Source organism: Pristiophorus japonicus, chromosome 18 (genome assembly GCF_044704955.1).
Source record: "Pristiophorus japonicus isolate sPriJap1 chromosome 18, sPriJap1.hap1, whole genome shotgun sequence".
NCBI classification, from domain to species: Eukaryota; Metazoa; Chordata; class Chondrichthyes; family Pristiophoridae; genus Pristiophorus; species Pristiophorus japonicus.
The window spans coordinates 96032772-96056482 of record NC_091994.1 but is presented as its reverse complement, the minus strand read 5'-3'; the positions used below and the strand labels follow the sequence as shown (position 1 = coordinate 96056482).

General features: G+C 44.2%; 1 protein-coding gene across 4 annotated transcripts in view; it reads left to right on the top strand.

Moving 5' to 3' along the window:
- The window catches only part of LOC139228918 (dnaJ homolog subfamily C member 11), a 73049-nt gene that overhangs the window by 18204 nt on the left and 31134 nt on the right, over positions 1–23711 (top strand). Inside the window, exon 1 of one of the 4 annotated variants that reach the window (XM_070860437.1) lies at positions 13282–13439. The exons of 1 other annotated variant lie outside the window; for it this stretch is intronic. In XM_070860437.1, the coding sequence (XP_070716538.1) occupies positions 13368–13439 (72 nt within the window). In that variant the 5' untranslated portion in view covers positions 13282–13367. Of the gene's footprint in view, positions 1–13281; positions 13440–13488; positions 13721–23711 lie in introns of those variants that run through there. 2 more of the 4 variants (XM_070860436.1, XM_070860439.1) reach the window with 2 other exon arrangements.

Here is a 23711-nt window from a genome sequence, read left to right as displayed (position 1 = left end):
AGCGGAGACCTTGATCTCTTTCTGGGCTAGACTTGAACTCTCACCTCAGAGCTGAAAGGGCAGAGTCGAAAAGGGCAACTGCACCACGCTACTCAATCTTTTTCAGATTATAATGTAATCCTTTGCCGGGGAGAGGGTGGGGCGAGATCTCGCAAATTGCCTAAAAGTATGGGTCACTGCCAAGGGCAGATTAATGCATGGGTTTACGGGCCCTAGCCCAGTGTGGAGTCCCTGCTAGGTGACCTGTGTAAAATGGGGCCTGAGTAAAATTCGCCATAACGCAGAACAACCACAAATAACTGCTGGATCAAAATATTCTCGCATTTAAAGGTACTGTCAGGAGAAGGAGAGTCGGCAGATTTGTTACAATCTAAATATTAGCACTTGCCGTTGCAGGGGCTGCAATGAGGTTCCGATTGTCCTTGGCATACAGGGCCCCAAGAATTATTTATGCAGTTCTGGTCGCTGCCTTGTCAACCTGACTCAGTTGGTCGCACTCTCACTTCTGAGTCAGAGGTTTGTGGATTGACAGTCCTACTCCAGAGACTTTCCAGTGAAGCTGATATTCCAGTGCAGTACTGAGGGAGTGCTGCACTGTTGGAGGTGCCATCTTTCAGGCTAGATGTTAAATTAAGGTCGCATCTGCCCGCCCATTGGCTCAGATGGATGTTGAAGGTCAGAAGGCGGTTTTTGGAGAAGAGCAGCAAGATGTCCTGGTCGATGTTCCTCCCGCAGCTAGAGACACACCAAAAGAAAAGCACTTTACCTGGTCATCTGTTTTAATACTTCCATACTAGTGCTTCCGATATGTCTTTCTTTTTCCTCAACCGAGGATTCCCCTCCATCATGGTTGACATGTCTCTCAACCATGTCCGTTCTATTTCTCGCACTTCTGCTCTCACCCCTTTGCCTCCCTCCCAGAACCACGATGGGGTTCCCCTTGTCCTCACCTTTCACCAAACAAGCCTCCACATTCAATGGATCATCCGTCGCCATTTCTGTCACCTCCAGTGTGATCCCACCACCAAACACATCTTCCTCTGTCTTCCCTCCCCTTACAGCATTCTGAAGGGACTGCTCCCTCTGAGACACCCTGGTCCATTCCTCAATGACCCCCAACATTCCCTCCCCTTCTATCAGCACCCTCCCGTGCAAGCGCAGGAGATGCAACACCTGCCCTTTTACCTCCTCCCTTCCCACTATCCAGGGCCCCAAATACTCCTTCCAGGTGAAACAGCAATTTACTTGTATTTCTTTCAATTTAGTATACTGTAGTCACTGCTCACGATGTGGTCCCCTCTATATTGGTAAGACCAAAGGTAGATTTGGTGACCGCTTTGCAGAACATCGCTATTCAGTCCGTAAGTGTGACCATGAGCTTCCGTTTGCCTGTCACTTTAATTCTCCACTCCATTCTCACTCTGAACTCTCAATCCTCGGCCTCTTACACTATTCCAATGAAGCTCAACGTAGGCTCGAGGAACAGCACCTCATCTTTCGTTTAGGCACTTTACAGTCTTCTGAACTCATCATCAAGTTCAACAATTTCAGACCATAACCTCTGCCCATATTTTATTTATTTACTTATTTTCTCTCTTTTTTTCTGTTTTTTTTCTCTTTTACCCACGGAGCTGTTGATGATTCTGCCATTTCCATTTGCATTCTATCTAGACTCATCTTTTGTTTCTCAACTTATCCCATTACCCTCTCCTTTTGCCTTGCGCCATCATCCCTTTTATCTCTTAATCTCTTTTGCCTTCCACCCTATCACAGACCTTCCCTTGTCTTCTTTTCTCCCCTCCCCCCTTTCCTTGCCCCTACACTTGCTTAAAAGCCTGTTACATCTCTAACTTTTTCCAGTTCTGACGATGGGTCATCGACCTGAAACATTAACTCTGTTTCTCTCTCCACAGATGCTGCCTGACCTGCTGAGTATATCCAGCATTTTCTGTTTTTATTTTGGATTTTAAGCATCGCAGTATTTTGCTTTTGCATCTGTTTTAATGTTGTTTGTGGGCCCTGGCTGTGTTTAAAATGGCTGCTGCACTTCCTACACATCAAAGTCACTAATTGTCTATGAAATGCTTTGGCACAATTTTGAGAGGTGCAATGAGATGCTCTATAAATGCAAGTCTAACTACCTTCTTTCTGCAGGAGCAGAGAAGCCAGGGGAAATGAACGGGAACAGAAAAACAGACTCTCTGGGAGCTTTTATAAATTATATAGAATTACAGAGCAACCAACAAGCAGCTTCATGACGCATACGGATAATCCCCATATGATGAGTTCCTGATCTTACAGGGAGGCTCTAAATGGAAGCTAGACATTTTCCAAGGGAGAGGGAAAAAGAAATAACAGAGGCAGTGATTGTTTGGATCAATTTTAATTGACAAAATTGATCCAGATAAATTGTTCACTCTTGTGAAGGACTTAAGTCTCAGTAGATACAAATTAAAAATGAGTAAATTAGGCGTAAGAAGGAAAGTCAGATAGAACTTTTTCAATCAAATATAACGGACTTGTGGAACAATTACCAGGAATAATATTTGTAAAGTATAAGTATGTTCAAGAGGCATAGAGATGTGTTTCCGGAGAGAGAAAGGATTGAGGGATATAAAGAGAAGCGCTTTAGCTGCAGTTAACCTCCGATAACACAGGAACAAGAGAAGGCCATTCAACCCCTCGAGCCTATTCCGCCATTCACTGGCTGACCTGTGACCTAACTCCATATATCTTAGGTTAACAAAAATCTATCAATCTCAGATTTAAAATTAACAATTGATCTCACATCACCTGCCGTTTGCGGAAGAAAGTTTCAAAGTTCTACCATTGTTGCATGTAGAAGGGTATCCTAGCTTTACTCCTGAAAGGCCTGCCCCTAATTTTTAGGCTATGCCCCCAGTCCTTGATTCCCTAACCAGCGGAAATCATTTTTCTCTATCTCTGTAGGGCTTGCTTGAATCTTGTGCCCTTGTCCTGCTCCTTGAAATGTTTATGTTCTTTTGAATAAGCATCATCCAGAGGCTCCTCCAAGTGATTGATCTGAGGGCAATATTTCCAAAGCTCTGGGAAATGTTAGCCACCCAGCTGCAGATAAGGTGAGGTTTAGGAAAACCACAAAGGGGTAGAAGAGAAAAGTACCTTTCAAAGAGGGATTCTCAGCTTTTCCAATGACTCAGTGGGGAATGGCATCATCCAGTCTGATATTAAACCAGGAAGGTTCCAGGTTTGATCTGCGGTGTGCTCTGAATTAGCTGATCTCATCCAGTTCAGCAGCTGGGTAGCTCCAATTGGCCTCAGGACCCTCTTGGCTAGAAAGGCGAAAATCATCTCCTCATCATTATCGAGTGACCACTCCCCCCCGCAACCCCCCGCTGAAAGTCTGCAAGTGCACATGTGTCGAAGTCAGTGGGAAGGATGGGGGAAAGGGGAACAATTGGGCTCAGCTGTGATATCCCTCATGGTCGAACAGTCAACCAACGCCTCTGTCCAGGCACGATTATGAGTAAAGAAAAAAGAAAAAAAGACTTGCATTTATATAGCACCTTTCACGAGCTCAGGACACCCCGAAGCGGTTACATGCAACAAAATACTTTGAAAGTGCAATCACCATTGTAGTGTAGGAAATGCGGCAGCCAATTTGTGCACAGCAAGCTCCCACAAACAGCAACGAGATAATGATCAGATGATGTGTTTCTGGCGATGATGGTTGAGGGATAAATATTGGCCAGGACACCGGGGAGAACTCCCCTACTCTTCTTCAAATAGTGCCATAGGATCTTTTACGTTCACCCGAGAGGTTTAATGTCTCATCCGAAAGACAGCAGTTCTGACAGTGCAGCGCTCCCTCAGTTCTGCACTGGGAGTATCATCCTGGATTATGAGCTCAAGTCTCTGGAGTGGGACTTTGGAAATTCGGGTGAAGTACCAGAGGGCTGAAAGTTCACAGAGAACCATAGCCCAGTAAGGAACCAGCAATTGAGTAAAGGAGGGGAGAAAAAGGAACATGGGGGGAGAGGGAAGGAGTTTTAACTCTTTAAATAAAAAGCACCATCAAGTTAGCCAAAGCAAAGCATTATGGTTTTGTAATAACAACAACATCAACTTGAGTTTATATAGCGCCTTTAGCAATACATCCCAAGTCTCTTCACTGTAGTGTAATCAGACAAAAATATGACACCGAGCCATGTAAAGAGATATTAGGACCGGTGACCAAAACCTTGGTCAAAAAGATAGGTTTTAAGAGGCAGCTTAAAGGAGAGAGGTGGAGGCGGAGAAACGTCGGGAGAGAATTCCAGAGCTTAGGGCCTAGGCAGCTGAAGGCACAGCCGCCAATGGAGGGCCGAAGGAAATCAGGGATGTGCAAGAGAAGGAGGACACTGTTTGTTTAGCTGAGTATTCAATATATGTTTCCACAAGTTTTGGAGATTCAGAAGTCCTTTGATCAGAGAAGTTACTCTGTTCTTTCCTGTGGCCGGCAGGTTTGAGTGACAGTCAGATCTCAGTTAAATGCCTCTTTGTAATGCTAAAGCTACCAGACTGCCTGTCGAGAGGAGAGTTAATACTCTGGAAACAATCCAGAGTTCAAGATTTCAGTGTAATGTCTACCAGCTACATTCTTGTAGCTCAGCTGAAGCGACTCTGGATTCACTCCAGGATAGAGGTAACTCTGCAAATTGGGCTGATTGCCATGGAGATGTCAGCACAGCGCACTTCTGTTAAGTGCATAATCGATTTTCGACACACATCAGCAGGAGCACACACAAGAAGAGAAGCTATAAGCTACACCGCGATATTAAAATTAATTTATTTGAAGAAATCACTTTTTACATCTACAGTAATAAAATAGAGTCAGGTGGAACTAAGCCGTACAGATCGGGAAGGTCCCAGGTTTCATCCCTGATCGGCTAGTTAAAGTTCGGTTGTTATAATTGGCCTTAGCTGCCAAGCTAGGGAGAAGGAAAATTAGCCAGGATTCCCACCGTTGCTCATTATCCAGTGACTATTGCTGGGAATCGCACTTTGTGGAAATTGGTGAGGACAGGACTGGTTCAGCTTGTCTTCAATGCAACTGATGGTCCAATAGCCTGTCAGCATTCACTGCCTAATCTCACACACAAAGAATGATCACTTGGAATTGGTATTGGCGTTCTGGTGACACTGGTGAAACCAAACCCAAAGGTGAGTTAGTGCTCTGGGAGTGGAAGGTGAATACTGTGTAAAAAAAAATGTAAGCAGAACCAGCGACATCTACTGGGACCTTGTTTTTTATGTCCAAAGCACAACAATTAGCTCAACTTGAAATTAATTTTCACAGCTGTTAGCCATGTTTATCATCATCTATTGATGCATGTTTCATGGAATAAAAAGCAAAAATAACTGCAGATGCAAGAAATCTAAAACTAAAACAGAAAATGCAACACTCAGCGGGTCAGTCAGCATTCGTGGAAAGAACAGAGAAGTGTCCTGCTGAGTATTTCCAGCAGTTTCTGCTTTGGTGGCATATTTCTTGGGTCTGGGGAATGCAGCGCATTAGACTTTGGCCTTTCAACTCTGGGACTTGGGTTCAAATTAAATCCAGATAATGGGACTATCTGTCAGCTGTAAGGGCAGTCTCAAACCAATTCCAGGTGAGCATGAGCCCACAGCACAGGATTGGCCCTATATATCCCTCAACAAACACCACCAAAGCAGATTATCTGGTCATTCAATGTATTGCTATTTGTGGGACCTTGCTGTGCGCAAACTGGTTGCTGTGTTTGGCTACATAACAAAATTATTACATTCCAAAAGTAATTCATTGGCTGTGAGGTACTTTGGGATATCCTAAGGATGAGAAAGGTGCTATATAAATGCATGTTCTTTCTTTCTAATTGGGAAATGTACAAAACTCTGCACAAAATTGCCTCTAATTCAACATCTGTTGACGTTGTACTAATAACATGACTCAAAGAGGCAACAGGACATCAGGTGTGAGAAATGGGAATTGTCACACTTCTGCAGTAGGAGGAGATCTTCTTGGGTTCAGGCTGACATGCCTTGTTGGGCCAGGGTTGTTTGTTCTTGGGATTTGGGTGATGCTGGCGGAATGCATTGATTGCCCATCGCTAATTACCCTGAGAAAGTGGTGGTCGACCTTCTCCTTGAACTGTTACAGTCCATGTGATGATGGTGATCCCATGATGCTGTCAGTTGGGGAATGCCAGGAATATGAAGCAGTAGCAATATATGTCCAAGTCAGGATGGTGTACGACTTGGAGGGGAACGTGGGAGCGATGATATTTGACATTGCTGCTCTTGTCCTCCTTATTGGTGGTAGATGACACTCGCCTGGGATACGCTGTTCAAGTCTGCCTCTGTACCAGGTCCTTAAAGTTGACGGTTCCACCCATAATGAAAGTGCTCCATTCCTAAAGGCTGACATCCCTTACCTTAATAAGTACAAAATTCACAAAGTAAAAGAAAGTAAAAAGAAATAGCAGATCATAATGCCGTCGGTATTCATTTTATCTGAAGGATTCCTCACAGAATGTTAAGTTTCTATGGAGAAAAGCCAAAGTCTTTTTTTTTGCAAGTTGTTAGTCTGGGACCTGCTGACGAATGTAATTTATGGAAGAGGTACATGACTTGCATTAATCCAGCACCACCAACCTCCAGTCAGTCATTAAAAAATGATGACTTTGTTAGAAAAGATCATGAGATTTCAGGGCTGCCGAATGACATTAAACTCCATGTCCCTTCTGAGAGATCATCATAACCCTTCTCTTTATTTTATTGCATTTTAGATAGCTTGCCATTTTTCCAGTACAACTTTTTATAAAAGCAATATTTCTGTGCATGTGCATTTTTAATATCAGCATCAGATAACTCCTTCACAAAATATTGACCAATGTGAACTACTCCTCTAACAGCCTCCAACACAACAACTTACATTTATATAGCGCCCTTAACGCAGTAAAACGTCCTGAGCTGCTTCACAGGAGCGTTATTAAACAAAATTTGACACCTTGCCACATAAGGAGATCTTAGGACAGGTGACCAAAAGCTTGGTCAAAGAGATAGCTTTTAAGGAATGTCTTAAAAGAGGAAAGCGAGGTAGAGTGGCGCAGAGGTTTAGGGTGGGAATTCCAGAGCTTAGGGCCTATGCAGCTGAAGGCCCGGTTACCAATGTTGGAGCAATTAAAATTGAGAATGCGCAAGAGGCCAGAATTGGAGGAACACAAATATCTTGGAGGGTTGTAGGGCTGGAGGAGGTTACAGAGATAGGGAAGGGCGAGGCCATGGAGGGATTAGAAATCAACACCCTACGATAATACACAATAACACTTGACCATAATACTCGTCAACTCCCCACCATAACAGCCCCAACGTTCTACTATAATACCGTCCAGTGCCGTACCATAACAGCCACTAATGCCCTACCATAACATCTATTAACATCATAATGTAACACCCTACTGATTAGTGGAGATGTGGGTATGAATATTCTGGAGTTTTGCTTGATTATCTCTGGGGGTCAAGGGGTAGTGTTGCAGATGAATCCCTCAGGAGAGTAAATGGAGTAGAGTCCATATTCAGGTAAGCTGGTCTGTACAAGGAGTGGACTTGATGGGATGAATGGCCTTTTCCTCATTCTAAGATTTTTTACCACCTAACCACTTCCTATAATGGATCCTCAAATGTAGTGCCATCATCTCCCAGCTCAGTTCCCATCTCTTCCAAAACTCCACGTTTGAATCCCTCCAGTACGGCTTAATTCTATCACACAGCATTGAAACAGCCTGAGCCAAAGTGACAAATGACATTGTCTGTGACTTGTAGTGCACTTTTCCTCTTCATCCTTCTTGAACTCTCTGCAGAATTCAATACAATCAATGTTTGAAACGCCATTCTCCTCCAGTACCTCTCCTCTGTTGTCCAATTCCATTGGATTGCCCTTGCATACTTCCATTCCAACCTATCTGAATGCAGACAATGCATCTCCACTAATAGCCTCTCTTCCTTCTTCCACAGCATCACTTCAGACATCCCCCAAGGATCTAACCTTAGCTCCTCCTCTTCCTTATCTACTTTCTGCTCCACAACAACATTATCTGAAGGCATGGGGGTCACCTTTCACATGTACACTGATGATACCCAGCTCTACTTTTTTACACCCTGTTTCAACCCCTCCACTGCCTCTCTACTGATGTGGATAGAGAACTGGTTGGCAGGCAGGAAGCAGAGAGTTGGGATAAACGGGTCCTTTGCAGAATGGCAGGCAGTGACTAGTGGAGTGCCGCAGGGCTCAGTGCTGGGACCCCAGCTATTTACAATATACATCAATGATTTAGATAAAGAAATTGTGTGTAATATCTCCAAGTTTGCAGATGATTCTAAACTGGGTGGCAGTGTGAGCTGCGAAGAGGATGCTAAGAGGCTGCAGGGTGACTTGGACAGGTTAGGTGAGTGGGCAAATGCATGGCAGATGCAGTATAATGTGGATAAATGTGAGGTTATCCACTTTGGGGGCAAAAACACAAAGACAGAATATTATCTGAATGGCGGCAGATTAGAAAAAGGGGAGGTGCAACGAGACCTGGGTGTCATGGTTCATCAGTCATTGAAAGTTGGCATATAGGTACAGCAGGCGGTGAAGAAGGCAAATGGTATGTTGGCCTTCATAGCTAGGGGATTTGAGTATAGGAGCAGGGAGGTCTTACTGCTGTTGTACAGGGCCTTGGTGAGGCCTCACCTGGAATATTGTGTTCAGTTTTGGTCTCCTAATCTGAGGAAGGACGTTCTTGCTATTGAGGGAGTGCAGCGAAGGTTCACCAGACTGATTCCCGGGATGGCTGGACTGACATATGAGGAGAGACTGGATCAACTGGGCCTTTATACATTGGAGTTTAGAAGGATGAGAGGGAATCTCATCGAAACATATAAGATTCTGACGGAACTGGACAGGTTAGATGCGGGTAGAATGTTCCCGATGATGGGGAAGTTCAGAACCAGGGGACACAGTCTTAGGATAAGGGGGAGGCCATTTAGGACTGAGATGAGGAGAAACTTCTTCACTCAGAGAGTTGTCAACATGTGGAATTCCCTGTCACAGAGAGTTGTTGATGCCAGTTCATTGGATATATTCAAGAGGGAGTTAGATATGGCCCTTACAGCTAACGGGATCAAGGGGTATGGAGAGAAAGCAGGAAAGGGGTACTGAGGGAATGATCAGCCACAATCTTATTGAATGGTGATGCAGGCTCGAAGGGCAGAATGGCCTACTCCTGCACCTATTTTCTATGTTTTCTATGTTTACTGTCCGACCGCCTGAGTGATTAGTCGCAAATTCCTTCAGCTCAACATTAGGAAAACAGAAGCCACCTTCCTCAGCCTCCACCACAAATTCCATTCCCTTGCTACTGACTTTATCCCCCTCCCAGCCACTGTCTCAGTCTGAAGCAGACCTCCCATAATCTTGGCATCCTATTTGAACCTTATAATGTCTGTAAGCTTGTATTGTTTGTAGCTCCACACTGTGGATGTGGACGTATTGTGTACTGCAATTGCTTGCAGTTAATAATTAAATAGAACCAGGCAGATTTCTGGAGGCTTCCGAGAGAGCTGCCTGCCATGTAGGAAGCTGTGTGTGCTGTGTTCTGTGAAAATATCACTTTGGCGATTGAGATGGGATTTTTCGGTTGATTTAAAGCTTGTTGGTGAAGGATTCAGCCAGCCGACAGAGAGACTTTTGAAGTTTCTGTCTTTGGAAAAAAGCTACAAAATCCGAGGTAAAATACAACACACGGTGTGAACAGCTAGAGATTAAAATGGCAGGTGTAATCAGACATTTGGGTGAATATAGACATGACCGGGAACGTTTTAAAGCGTATGTGGATTGGCTAGAAATGTATTTCACTGCAAATAACATAATCGAAGTTCCAGACAATGCAGTCCAGAACCGGTAAGAAAGTGATCTTCTTATCGATGGTGGGTCCGGCATTGTACGAAACCCTTGTAAATCTGCTTGTGCCTGACAAGCCAAAGGACACAACGCTTAAAGAGATTTTAACGAAGCTGGAGTAGCACTATAACCCCAAACCATTAGAAATTGCTGAAAGCTATCGTTTCGGGATTCGGAATCAAAAGGCTGATGAAGGTATCAGTGATTACATTGTAGCATTAAAAAAGCAATCTTGCACTGCAATTTTGGAAACTTTCAAAACCGAACATTACGGGATGGTTTTGTTTGTGGGGTGAAAAATGATGCGATCAGAAGGAAGTTATTGACAACGGATGACTTGACTTTTTTGATTGCTTGTCAGACAGTGAGGCTACTCGGGAGAGAAAATTCCTGTGGTCGGTCGTATCACTGTACCGGTGAAATATAAAGATCAATTTCAGAACTTGCCTCTAATACTGGTGAAAGGAGACAAGCCTGTCTTACTAGGAAGAAATTGGTTGAGCTCACTTAAGCTGGATTGGAGTAAGATTTTCTGTGTGGAAGCGAGATTTTCATCAATGAATGAGGTTATCAAGAAGTATCCGAAGGTGTTCTGTGAAACGGGCAGTTCAATCCAAGGCTTCAAGGTGAGTGTCAGGGTACAGAAGGACGCTAGATCGGTTTACTACAAGCCACGTTCCATACCATATGCACCCAAGGAGAAAGTTGAGCATGAACTCAAAAGACTCGAGACTGAGAACATTATTTGTAAGATAGATCGATGTAATTGGGCTACACCCATTGTTGTTGTACCTAAGTCCGATGGTAAGGTAAGATTGTGTGGTGATTATAAAGTAACCGTAAACCAGGTTCTAGAGGGTAATGTCCCCAATACATTGCCGAATATAGAAGATTTGTTCACAACATTGACAGGTGGTCAGATCTTCTCAAAACTGGATCTTACGAATGCCTACTTACAGCTTGAACTAGATGAGGAGTCCAAGTCATGTTTGACTATAAATACTCATCTAGGCCTATATCAATTTAATAGGCTACCATTTGGAGTGTCCTCCGCCCCTGCCATATTCCAAGGGGCGATAAACCAGAAGGTGAGAGTGAAGAACCATCACCATAAATGGGTAAAGTGGTTACCAGGAAGAGTGGTGAAGATATTTGATAATGGACAGGTTAGGTTTGTTCATATTGATCATATTTTACCGACAGACCTGGAAGAAGTTGAAGGTGGGAATGATTCAATTATTTCTGACTCATCAGATAGTTTTGATACACCAGTAGCAAATCCTAAATCCAATGTACTGGAAACAAATCCAGGAGAGAATCAGAATGAAAGTCTGAGTCCGAGTCAGGAAAACAAAGAGCCTGAAGTTAGAGTGAGTTCAAATGAAAATCAAGGAAATTCCATGGAGGAAAACATTCCTCAGAATGAGTCTCGAATGAGTGTGAAATCGACACCATGTTTGGAAGGTTCTGTTCAAGAGCGGAGGTATCCTCTTCGAAACAAAAAACAAGTGGTAAAGTTACATTTGTAAATATGGAAAAAAAATAAGTTTATATCCTGTTATGTATAAAGTTATGTATGATATTTGTTATAATAACTTTTTCATTAAGGAGGGAGAAGAGTAATGTCTGTAAGCTTGTATTGTTTGTAGCCCCACACTGTGGATGTGGACGTATTGTGTACTACAATTGCACAGTTAATAATTAAACAGAACCAGGCAGATTTCCGGAGGCTTCCAAGAGAGCTGCCTGCCATGTAGGAAGCTGTGTGTGAATATATCACAAACCTAACTAGTGTCTTATTACCAAGACGACTTACTTTCACCTCATCAACATTTCCCGCCTCCTCCCTTACCTCAGCCCTCCACTTCAAAAATCTTCATCAACACTAGACTTGACTACTCTAGCATTCCCTTGGCTGGCCTCCAACCTCCATCAATTCTAATTTGTCCAAAACTGTGACAAATGTCTGTCCTGCAAATTCCACTCACTGACCTATATTAGCTCCTGTTCCTGATTGTCCAATGCATTATATTTAAAATTCTTGTCCTAATCTGTAAATCCCTCCATAGCCTTGTTGCACTCTATTTCTGAATATGTTAGTGTAGTGGCTATGTTACTGGACTAGTAATCCTGAGCGCTGGTCTAATAATCCAATAGAACAGGAATTCAAATCCCACTCTAGCAGGTCATTTTAAAAATCTGGTAATAAAAAAGCTGTTATCAGTAAAAGTGACCATGAGTCATTGGATTTGTGTAAAAACCCAACTGGTTCATGAATGTCCTTTACTGAAGGAAACTTGCTGTCTTTATATGTGACTCCGGTCCCACACCAACATGGTTGACTCTTAATTGCCCTCTGAAATTATCTAGCAAGCCACCCAGTTATATTTAACCACAACTCAGTGGTTCAAGCCCCACCACCACCTTCTCATGACGACTAGGGATGGCCGATGAATGCTGACCTTGCATTCCAAATAATTTGTTGTTTCTTGGGCTTTGCTATGCAGAAATTGGTTACTGTGCTTGCCGAAGTAGCAACAGTCACTACACTTCTAAAGTAATTCATCAGCTGCGAAGATCTTTGGGATGTCCTGAGGGCCTGACAGGTGCTATTATAAATAAAGAACCTTTCTTTCTATTATAACTGCAAGTTCTTTGGTCAACACCTAAAAACAGATGATCTGGTCATTATCACATTGCTGTTTGTGGGAGCTTGCTGTGTTTCCTACATACATATACATAGACAGTCCCTCAGAATCGAGGAAGACTTGTTTCCACTCTAAAAATGAGTCCTGAGGTGGCTGAACAGTCCAATGCGAGAACCACAGTTGTAGTGTATGAATAGAGTCTGACCAGATACTGTGAGCTCAAAGTAAAGTGTGACCGTAGTCTTTTATTGCAGGTCTCCAGAGTGCCTCTCCAGCCTGAGACCTCCTTAAGTACAGGTGCTCCCAAGGGATTGTGGGATCTCTTGGGACTCCAGGGGATGAGCCCTCTGGTGGTTAAACATTGTATTTACAGGTTTATATATAAAACCACAGTCCCTGTCACAGGTGGGACAGTCGTTGAAGGAAAGGGTGGGTGGGACGGGTTTGCCGCACGCTCTTTCCGCTGCCTGCTTGTGTTTCCTATATTGCAACAGTGACTATACTTCAAAAAATAAGTACTTCATTGGCTGTAAAGTCTTTGGGACGTCCGGTGGTCGTGAAAGGCGCTGTGTAAATGCAAGTCTTCTTCCGAAAAAAGAAAGACGCATTTATGACCTTCCACTTGAGGACATTTGGTCCTCCTGGTCTTTGCAAGCCAGCAGAGGGCAGCAGAGAGGAGCTGGAGGCGGGAGGGAAAGCTCTTTGTCGGCCGCGTCCTTGTTGGCGGCGCGGTTGGCAGGAGGCCGGCGTGTCCCGCTGCGGGGTGAAAGGTGACAATGGCGGCGGCCTTGGTGGATGAGGAGATTAACACCGATGACTTTTATGCGCTTTTGAACGTCAGGAGGGAGGTGAGGGGTCTCCGGCCACTTCAGGGCCCTTTTAGCGGGGGCCGGGCGACGGGAACCTCTTCATTCGCTGCCGGGTTCACAGAATTGTCCGCGGGAACCTGGCGGCTCTCCGTCAGTTGGCGGCGGGGCCCAGCTAACACCGTGTCAGCCGCTGAGCGGCCGGACCTCAGGCTGCAAACCTCTTCTAGCTGCTTGCCCATTCTCCACCCTGCTCACACTATTATAAATAGCCACATATTACGCAGGGTTCTGGTGTTACTGGGCATTCCGTTGTCTGACGGGTGAGTGTGTGAAATTTTCACTTTGTCCACTCGGTCTGTGGAAAAACGGCGACGCTACAGTTAATCGATTTCGTCCTTGCTAACTTGTGACATAACGGGGTTGGTATCCGTCCAGATTTGGGACAGTTAGTGCAACTTTGGACTGACTTTCCCAGCCACTGACTCCATCCCTCTCCCTGGCCATTGAGGTTGAACCAGACCGTTCACCAACCTCAGCGTCCTATTTGACCCTGAGCTGAGCTTCTGACCCCATATCCACTCCATCATTAAGAGCAACTACTTCCACCTCCGTAATATTGCCTATCTCTGCCTCTGCTCATCTGCTCCAAAAACCCTCATTCATGCCTTTGTTCCCTCCAGACTTTACTATTCCAATGCTCTCCTGGCTGGCCAACCAACTATCGCACTTGGTAAACTTGAGGTCATCCAAAACTCTGCTGCCCATCTCCTAACTCGCACCGAATCCTGTTCACCCATCACCCCTGTGCTCGCTGATCTATATTGGTTCACGGCCCGGCAACACCTCAATTTTAAAATTCTTATCCTTGTGCTCAAATCCCTCCATAGAAACATAGAAAATAGGTGCAGGAGTAGGCCATTCAGCCCTTCTAGCCTGCACCGCCATTCAATGAGTTCATGGCTGAACATGAAACTTCAGTACCCCCTTCCTGCTTTCACGCCATACCCCTTGATCCCCTGAGTAGTAAGGACTTCATCTAACTCCCTTTTGAATATATTTAGTGAATTGGCCACAACAACTTTCTGTGGTAGAAAATTCCACAGGTTCACCATTCTCTGGGTGAAGAAGTTTCTCCTCATCTCGGTCCTAAATGGCTTACCCCTTATCCTTAGACTGTGACCCCTGGTTCTGGACTTCCCCAACATTGGGAACATTCTTCCTGCATCTAACCTGTCTAAACCCGTCAGAATTTTAAACGTTTCTATGAGGTCCCCTCTCATTCTTCTGAACTTCAGTGAATACAAGCCCAGTTGATCCAGTCTTTCTTGATAGGTCAGTCCCACCATCCCGGGAATCAGTCTGGTGAATCTTCGCTGCACTCCCTCAATAGCAAGAATGTCCTTCCTCAAGTTAGGAGACCAAAACTGTACACAATACTCCAGGTGTGGCCTCACCAAGGCCCTGTACAACTGTAGCAACACCTCCATGATCTCGTCTCCCTATTTCTGCAACCTTCTCCAGCCCCACAAACTCCAAGATATCCGTGCTGCTCCAATTCTGGCCTCTTGCGATTCTTGATTTTAATCGCTCGACCATTGGTGGCCGTGCCTTCAGATACGTTGGCCCAAAGTTCTGGAATTCCCTCCCTAAACCCCTCCATCTCTCTCTACTCCTCTCTTTTTTAAGGTGCTCCTTAAAACATATCTCTGACCAAGCTTTTGGTTCTAATATCACCTTACATGGTTCGGTGTCAAATTTTGTTTGATAACACTGTTGTGAAGTACCTTGGGACATTTTATTATGTTAAAGGTGCTATATAAATGCAAGTTGAATGGTCCATGAACTTCTCAATTGATGCCAAGTTTGTCACTTCATACAGAAGTCCATTTCTTCTGTGTTTTTTTAATGTGGAGGTTTAAATCATTAAAGCCAATGTGTCCCAGTCATTAGTGATTTGGATTATTTATTTTTTGATTAAAAAGGGGTGGTAGTTAAACTGCCTCCATGCCTACGAAATCTGTCCTTTAACCTTTTAGACATGGTGGAATCAGCAAGTCTCCTCTATCTGACAGTTGCATGTATCTAATGAGAAATTATTCTGCGTGGAGCTCAACCCAGTTTCAAATGAACATGAATCCATAGGCTGTAACTTAGAGAGAGCATTTTTGGTTGTATCACACTTCAGTGAAGTACTGATGTTTTAGTTCTGTTGCTCGTAATGTGCATGATTTGTAGTGATGTATTGTACAAGAAGTGCATTGCCACAGTGTATTGGTATCAAAGTACATACTAAATATACCTAGTGACAGCCCCTAGAGTTACTACCTTTTGCCAAGTCCAAGAAAGGGATTTAAGGCGCAGTTTGCTTTGCTGCTGACCAAAAAAAAAATCAATAGCCTTAAAAATTAAAACCTCTATCACAGGACACAATTAAGTGGAAGAAATTGACCCCCGTAGTAAGAGTCGGACTTGGTGTCTTAATATTTTAGAAATTTGTAGACTCTCCAGTCCAAAAAGTTGCGCTATCTGCTCTAAATCTGGTCACGTGGCAACCCTGACATCTCGTATCCCAGTCATTATTGACTGGATTATTTGGAATGTTTTGACCTCAACTCAGTTTTAATCCAGGGGGTGTAACTGACCAAAAGATTGGCAAGTTTACAAGGTTCAGTGCTTGTGGGAAATGGAAATGTTGTGTTGGTACACGCAGGTGCATCCTTCTGGCTTAAGGCGCATTATTTGGACAGAAAAAGAATGTTACCTAACCGCACCGACACCGCATCATGATCCAAGAGCAAGTTCCCAATTGCTGCCGTACTGCGTTGAGTGGGCACAGATCTCTGATGGGAGCGAAGTGCATCCCCTGCTGAGATTGGGAAAAACCGACCGGCTGATTGAGTGAGAGGCCTGGGAGGCTTGCTGGGAGATGGGATTGGATGGGGAGGTAGAATTGAACTTAACATTTTTTTCACAAGTGGGAATTTAATAAAAAGAAATGCTGTGTAATTTCCGGACCTAAGATTATGAGAAATGGTGAACTTCAAAGAATAACTTTCACAGATGGTTTTCAGAACTTAGCAGATCAAAAATACTGAATAGATTCTAGATTGCAGAATTGGCACTGTAACATGCATATAGAAACATAGAAATTTACAGTGCAAAAGGAGATCATTTCGGCCCATCGTGTCCACGCCGGGCAACAAAGAGCCGCACGGTCCTTGGTCAGAAACCCTGAAGGTTACAAATAAACTTATGAACAATGACGGAAAGGCAAAGAGCAACCAGTCCGCCTCGCACAACTGCGACACCCCTTATACTGAAACGTTCTGCACTCCACCCCAACCGGAGCCATGTGATCTCCTGAGAGAGACAAAAACCCAGGCCAATTTAGGGGAAAAACATCTGGGTAAATTCCCCTCGAACCCATCCAGGCGATCGAAACTATTCCAGGAGATCACCCTGGCTGTATTTGATTCCCTGTAGTGTTTACCATTATATTTGCACCGGCCAACAAAAGGTCATCCAATCTAAGCCCAATTACCAGCTCTAGGTCCGTAACCCTGCAGGTTACTGCACTTTAAGTGCCCATCCAACCATCTCTTAAAAGTGGTGAGGGTTTCTGCATCCACCACTCTTCCAGGCAGCGAGTTCCAGATCCCCACAACCATCTGCGTAAAGAAGCCCCCTCCCCCCCCAATCCCCTCTAAACCTTCCACCAACCATCTTAAAACTATGCCCCCTCGTAATAGACCCCATCACCAATGGAAATAGGCCCTTGCTATCCACTGTCCAGGTCCCTCAATATTTTGTACACTTCAATGAGGTCTCCTCTCAACCTCCTCTGTTCCAATAAGAATAAACGCAGCCTATCCAATCTGTCCTCATAACTAAAATTCTCCATTCCAGGCAGCATTCTAGTAAACCTCTTTGCACTAGAAAGGGTGCATATCACGTCCTTCCTATAATACGGAGACCAGAACGGCACGCAGTTCTCCAGCTGTGGCCTAACCAAAATATTATACAATTTAAGCATAACCTCCCTGCTCTTATATTCTATGCCTCAGCCAATAAAGACAAGCATTCCGAATGCCGCCTTATCCACCTGGCCTACTTTCAGGGATCTATGGACAAGCACTCCAAGGTCCCTTTGATCATCTACACTATTAAGTGGCCTACCGTTTAATGTGTATACCCTTTCCTTATTATCCCTCCCAAAGTAAGTGCATCACCTCACACCTCATAATTCAGTATCGTCCTTTACATTTTTGTGATGTCCCCACTTCAAATGTGAAAAGCACCCTCGAAAACAATTACCGACACTGTCCTTCAAACTTGGGTTGTGCCCGGAACAATCACTGGGATGTCAGCGAAATGTAATGGTGGGGATGTCAAATGCTTATGCTGCTGAATGTCCACTTGAACTGAAAAACATCCAGGAGTACAATTGAAGAATTTGTCCTAAATGTGGGCTATATCTAGATTTGTCTAAATTGGAGTAAAGTACTGGGGAGTATCGGCCTGTCACTGGCAGTGGGAGCAATTTGAGGCGATGAATTAAGGTAATTACGTTACATATTGGCTTGAGTGCAAGTATTGATATAGTGTATTGGTGGTAATACATCAAATCCAGTGATGGTGTGTTTGAAATATCTTTCTATCTATTTAGGTTGCTATGCTTGATATCTCCTGTGATGCCTTGTAGTGTGTAAGGTTATTTTGAATCATCACATTTTTTTGTGTTTTGAAAATCATTTCAATTTTATTAGTAACTGGAATAAATGTTAGTTTCTATTCTTTACTAGAGATCCAGCACTGCACGTGAACCTCGAGTTGAGATTTTTACACCAGAGTTACGCCCTGAGATCTTACTGTCTGTTGCTTTAAATGTTTTCTTACATTTTAATCGAAGTGAGTGGTGACTGTTTTGGTGAACATTTCCCTTCATTGCATTCAGCATCTGAGTTAAACATTCCCAGATCAGGTACAACATGGGTTAGATATCGGCACAGACACGATGGGCCAAATGGCCTCCTATGTCGTAATTTTCTATGATACTGAGTAACTCTCTTTCTCACATTGCACAACTTCTCCTTTAACTCCACTCACTTTCTCCAAATTAAAAGTGTTGCAATGGGAACCCGTATGGGTCCTAGCTATGCCGGCCTTTTTGTGGGATATGTGTAACATTCTTTGTTCCAGTCCTACTCGGGTCCCTTCCCTTACCTCTTTTTCCGGCACATTGATGGCTATCGGTGCAATTTCCTGTTCTTGCTTTGAACTTGAAAATTTCATTCACTTTGCATCCAATTTCCACTCTACCCTCACCTTCACAAGGTCCATCTCCGACTCTTCCCTTCCCTTCCCTTCCTCGACTTCTCTGTCTCCATCTCTGGGGATGGGCTTTCGACCAGTATCCACTATAAGCCCACTGACTCCCACAGATACGTGGACTACGCTTCTTCCCACCCCGCATCCTGTAAGGAACTCCATTCCATTCTCCCAGTTTCTCCGTCGCATCTGCTCTGACGATGCCACCTTCCACACCAGTGCCGCTAACATGTCTTTCTTTTTGCTCAACCGAGAATTCCCCTCCGCCGTGGTTAACATGGCCCTCGACCGTATCCGTTCTATTTCCTGCACCTCTACTCTCTCCTCTTCCCTTCCTTCTCAGAACCATGACAGGGTTCCCCTTGTCCTCACCTTTCACCCCAGCGGCCTCCATGTTCAACGGATCATTCTCTGCCATTTCCACCACCTCCAGCGTGATCCCTCCACCAATCACATCTTCCCCTCCCCTCAGCGTTCCGAAGGGACCGCTCCCTCCGCGATACCCTGGTCCATTCCGCAGTCACCCCCAGCACCCCCTCCCCTTCCCACAGCACCCTCCCGTGCAAGCGCAGGAGATGCAACACCTGCCCTTTTACCTCCTCCCTCTCCACGATCCAGGGCCCCAAATACTCCTTCCAGGTGAAACAGTGATTTACTTGTACTACTTTCAATTTAGTATACTGTATTCGCTGCTCACAATGTGGTCTCCTCTACATTGGGGAGACCAAAGGTAGATTGGGTGACCGCTTTGCTGAATACCTCCGTTCAGTCCATAAGTGTGACTCTGAGCTTCTGGTCACCTGTCGCTTTAATTGTCCACTCCACTCCACTCCCACTCTGATATCTCCATCCTTGGACTCCCACACTGTTCCAATGAAGCTCAACGTAAGCTCGAGGAACAGCATCTCATCTTTCGTTTAGGCACTTTACAGCCTTCTGGACTCGACGTCGAGTTCAACAATTTCAAACCATAGCCTCTAGCCACCTTTGGCTCCCTTTCTCCACCCCCTCCCCCCCCCCCCCCCCCATGTTATGTCTTTCTTCTTCCTTCTTCTCTTTCTTTTTTCTCTTTGTCTATAATGGCAGCTGGTCATTACTGCGCCATTCACACCCTATCCAGATTAACTTTTTTATGACGTCTGTCATTACCATTTCAATTCGGCCATGATCCCTTTTGTGTCTCTAATCTCACCTGCCTTCCACCCTATCACAGACCTTCCCTTTTGTTGTTTTTTCCCCCTCCCCCTTTCAGTGCTCCTTAAGAATTTGTTCATTTCGAACATTTGCCAGTTCTGACGGAGGGTCATTGAGCCGAAACGTTAATTCTGTTTCTCTCTCCACAGATGCTGCCTGACCTGCTGAGATTTCCAGCATTTTCTGTTTTTTTTTCAGATTCCAGCAGTATTTTGCATTTGTATTTCACTTTCTATACTGTCCCATCAAATACTCTAATTAGGTAGCTTATTGGTTAGATGCAGAATCAAACTCCTTCTACATTATCTCATAAAAGGGTAGGTACAACAAAAGTTAAATACAGAGTAAAGCTCCGTATACACTGTCTCATAAACCACTCCCAAATCAAATGCAGCACAGATCAACTCAGAGGGCTGTGGAGGCTTAGTCTTTGAGTATATTCAAGACAGAGATAGATTTTTGGATATTAAGGGAAATGGGGATAGTGCAGGAAAGTGAAGTTGAGGTCGATCAGCCATGATCTCATTGAATGGCGGAGCAGGCTCAAGGGGCCGAATGGCCTACTCCTAATTCTTATGTTCTTATGATCAGATGCATAGTAAAGCTCCCTCTACACTTTCCCATCAAATACTCCCAGTGCAGTTACAGCACGGGTTAGATACAGAATAAAGCTCCCTCTACACTGTCCCATCAAATACTCCCAGGGCAGGTACAGCACGGGTTAAATACAGAGTAAAGCTCCCTCTACACTGTCCCATCAAACACTCCCAGGGCACATACAGCATGGGTTAGATGCAGAGTTTGGATCCTTCTATCCAGCCTTAAGAAAACTGAGGCTTGAAAATTAGCACAAGACAGGATCGGACTTGGCTGCAGTATCTTCTTCAGATCAATGAGCTAACAGGCTGATGCGAAGAAATGCTACTTGGTTGAATATTGGGCTCGTGTCCCAGCCAGATCCGGGGGGAGGGGGAAGAGAGAAAGTTGGTGGAAAAGGAGGATAAGAAAATTTCATACACCCACCATTATACTGTATTGAAATCCTGCTGACAAATGCTGAATTGACTGATGCAGCTTGTTACTGAGTTGGATGGTGGCAGTACCTTGCACTTTATAACCACTTCAGACACAAGTCATCATTCATCAAGTATTGAACACCTGACCTTAAGGACTCAACAGTGATGGACGATTCAATCTGCTGTCTCAATGAATTCAATATTCACAAGAAATGAAACTGTTCACTTATATCACATAATCGATAGATTATTAAACAATTTGTCAAATAATCGGAGAGAGAAGGTCGTTCGTGAAGTGCCTATTCATGGATCTTCGCTTCTAATTTGGTTTTATATTAATAACTGTGTGTGATGTGGCTGTCTGCATCAAAGGTTCCAGCAGTATTTTACCTTTAGTCTTTACTTTCCCTTAATGAAAACTGTCAGGTTTCTTGTACATTTTGGCTTTGCGGGATTAACCTTCTCATACACCTGATGGGTGTGAGTAAAATGACATAGACCGTTCTCTTTCCCTTACTGTCAGAATTAACAGTTTTAATTGACAGATTTTTCACTGCGGTGTTAACCTTGGCGGCTTCTCTTTAGGAGCTCCTCTGATGTGGAATGTTGATGCTCCGTATTCTCTGATGTGGCTCGATAGCGCCCGGTGAGTTTCTGATCAGTCGACCTGTTTGGCAGGGGAGGTGAAGAGGCGGCAGTGACCCTGAGGGACAAATGGAGGAGTTGACCCAAATTCAGGCTGCTCTCGTGCACCTTGTAACGCTGGTTAAGCAACATTGGCGGGGAATACTGCTTGGTGTCAAGGAAAATCTTGATGAGGAAATATCGTCCCAAAAAATTAATTATCTTTTTATTTTTTTAAACTGTAACTACTGGACATTCAGCATCTGGAAAGAGGAACAATAGATTAATATTTTGGGCGTGTATTCTTCAGTAAAACTGAAAAGGTCTGCACCCAAAACAGCTTAACGTCTGTTTTTACAAATGCTGTCTGACCTGCTGTGAGTTTTACAAAATTCAGTTTTTAATGAATGATTTTTAAAAGTAAAGCTACTATCCTACTGCAGAAAATGGTCTGATTTGTAAACAGCTTGTCTAAAATCATTTTTACAAAAAAAAAGTTTTGCAAGAATATTCCTGTCTCTCTGTCCTTCGATACGGTTTTACTGAAGAACTTTCTGTTTCGGGCCACAGTCCCAAGCAGTGCCTTGCTGCATACTGCTCTCGGGAATGTGGCAGACCAGACTGTGGACAGATGAGGCGTAGGTCAGTGCCTGTGACTCTTCACACAATGAGCTCCTAATTTCAGTTGTGCCGCTGTGGGCAGTTGTCAGCAGGAGACCCTGCTCTTCCACACAAGAAGAAGGGGAGATTCTGGGTGAATAGTTCAGTTAAATACTACTGCTTTATTAGGGCTCTTTCACTTGACTGTTGCAATTCGGGCTTTTACCCAACTCTTACCTGGCTTCTCACTGTACACACACAAGTTTTCGTAAGCAGACCTGTAACTCCTGTGAGCAAACATGTTGCCTAATGTGTGAAGTGACTGGAATAGTGTACCACAGGACTAATAATTACCCTCTTACCATGGAATGATGCACCAGAGATTACATGGGTTGTCCACCATGTTCTCCTGTCACATTTGAAAGGCAGAAAATACCTAAGTCAGACCATTGTATTCAGGCTAAAACAAATAGTCACATTTATTTATAAGCAGAGTAATAACACAGGAGCAGACACTAGGAGTAGAATCCTTGCTACACAGTGTTTCAAAGCAATAGAGTGCTGAATCTTCAGTACCTCAGTGTTGAGACAGGTGGTGAAAACCAGAGAACTGTGGTCCAGAACACACACTCTTGAGTTTTTTTTTGCTCTTGATACCTGGGGTGACTGACACGAATCTGCATGCACTCACATTTCAAAAGTGAGAGATTGGCAAACAGACTTGACCGGATTCGATTCTGATTGCAAGAAATGACACCACCACCACCACCATAGCTGGCTGCCTTGCATTGTCTTTCTCTCCACTAAGACAAAAGAACTCTTAAGGAGACATTCACTCAAGTTTGTAAAAAGAACAGACAGCAGTGTTTCTTTTTTTGAGACATAATAGAGCAGGAATCTGCCAGTGTGCTGCATAAAAGCTGGGATGACCTTGACTCCTTTTTGCTAGCGAGCAATGTTGTTGTTTAGATATCTTCACACTTCTCTTGCAGGGCAGTGTGAAGTAGTGGAAGTATTCTCGGGCTGATTAACAGTCTGACAGGCGGCGATGTGACGCTCGTTCCATGGCTGTAACTGTCTTTTTATACCAGTCGATAGGGGGTTTAGTCCAATACACGGCAGGGTTTTATGGGCTCCCGCAACCCATATGGTGAGAGTTGTGGTGAATGGCTGTTTTTCGGACTGGAGCAAGGTATACAGTGGAGTTCCCCAAGGTTCAGTACTAGGATCCTGCTGTTTTTAATGTACATTAATGACATGGACTTTGGGTGGGGTAGGGGGGGTTGTGTACAGGGTACAATTTTGAAATTTACAGATGACACGAAACATGGAAATGTAGTAAACTTCAAGAAGGCATAGACAGGCTGGTGGAGTGGGCAGACACATGGCAGATAACATTTAATGCAGAAAAGTGTGAGGTGATGCACTTTGGTAGGAAGAATGAGGCGACACAATACATGAAAATGGTATAAATTTTAAAGGGGGTGCAAGAAGGGACCGACCTGGGGGTGCTTGTGCACAAATTTTTGAAGGTAGCAGGACAGGTTAA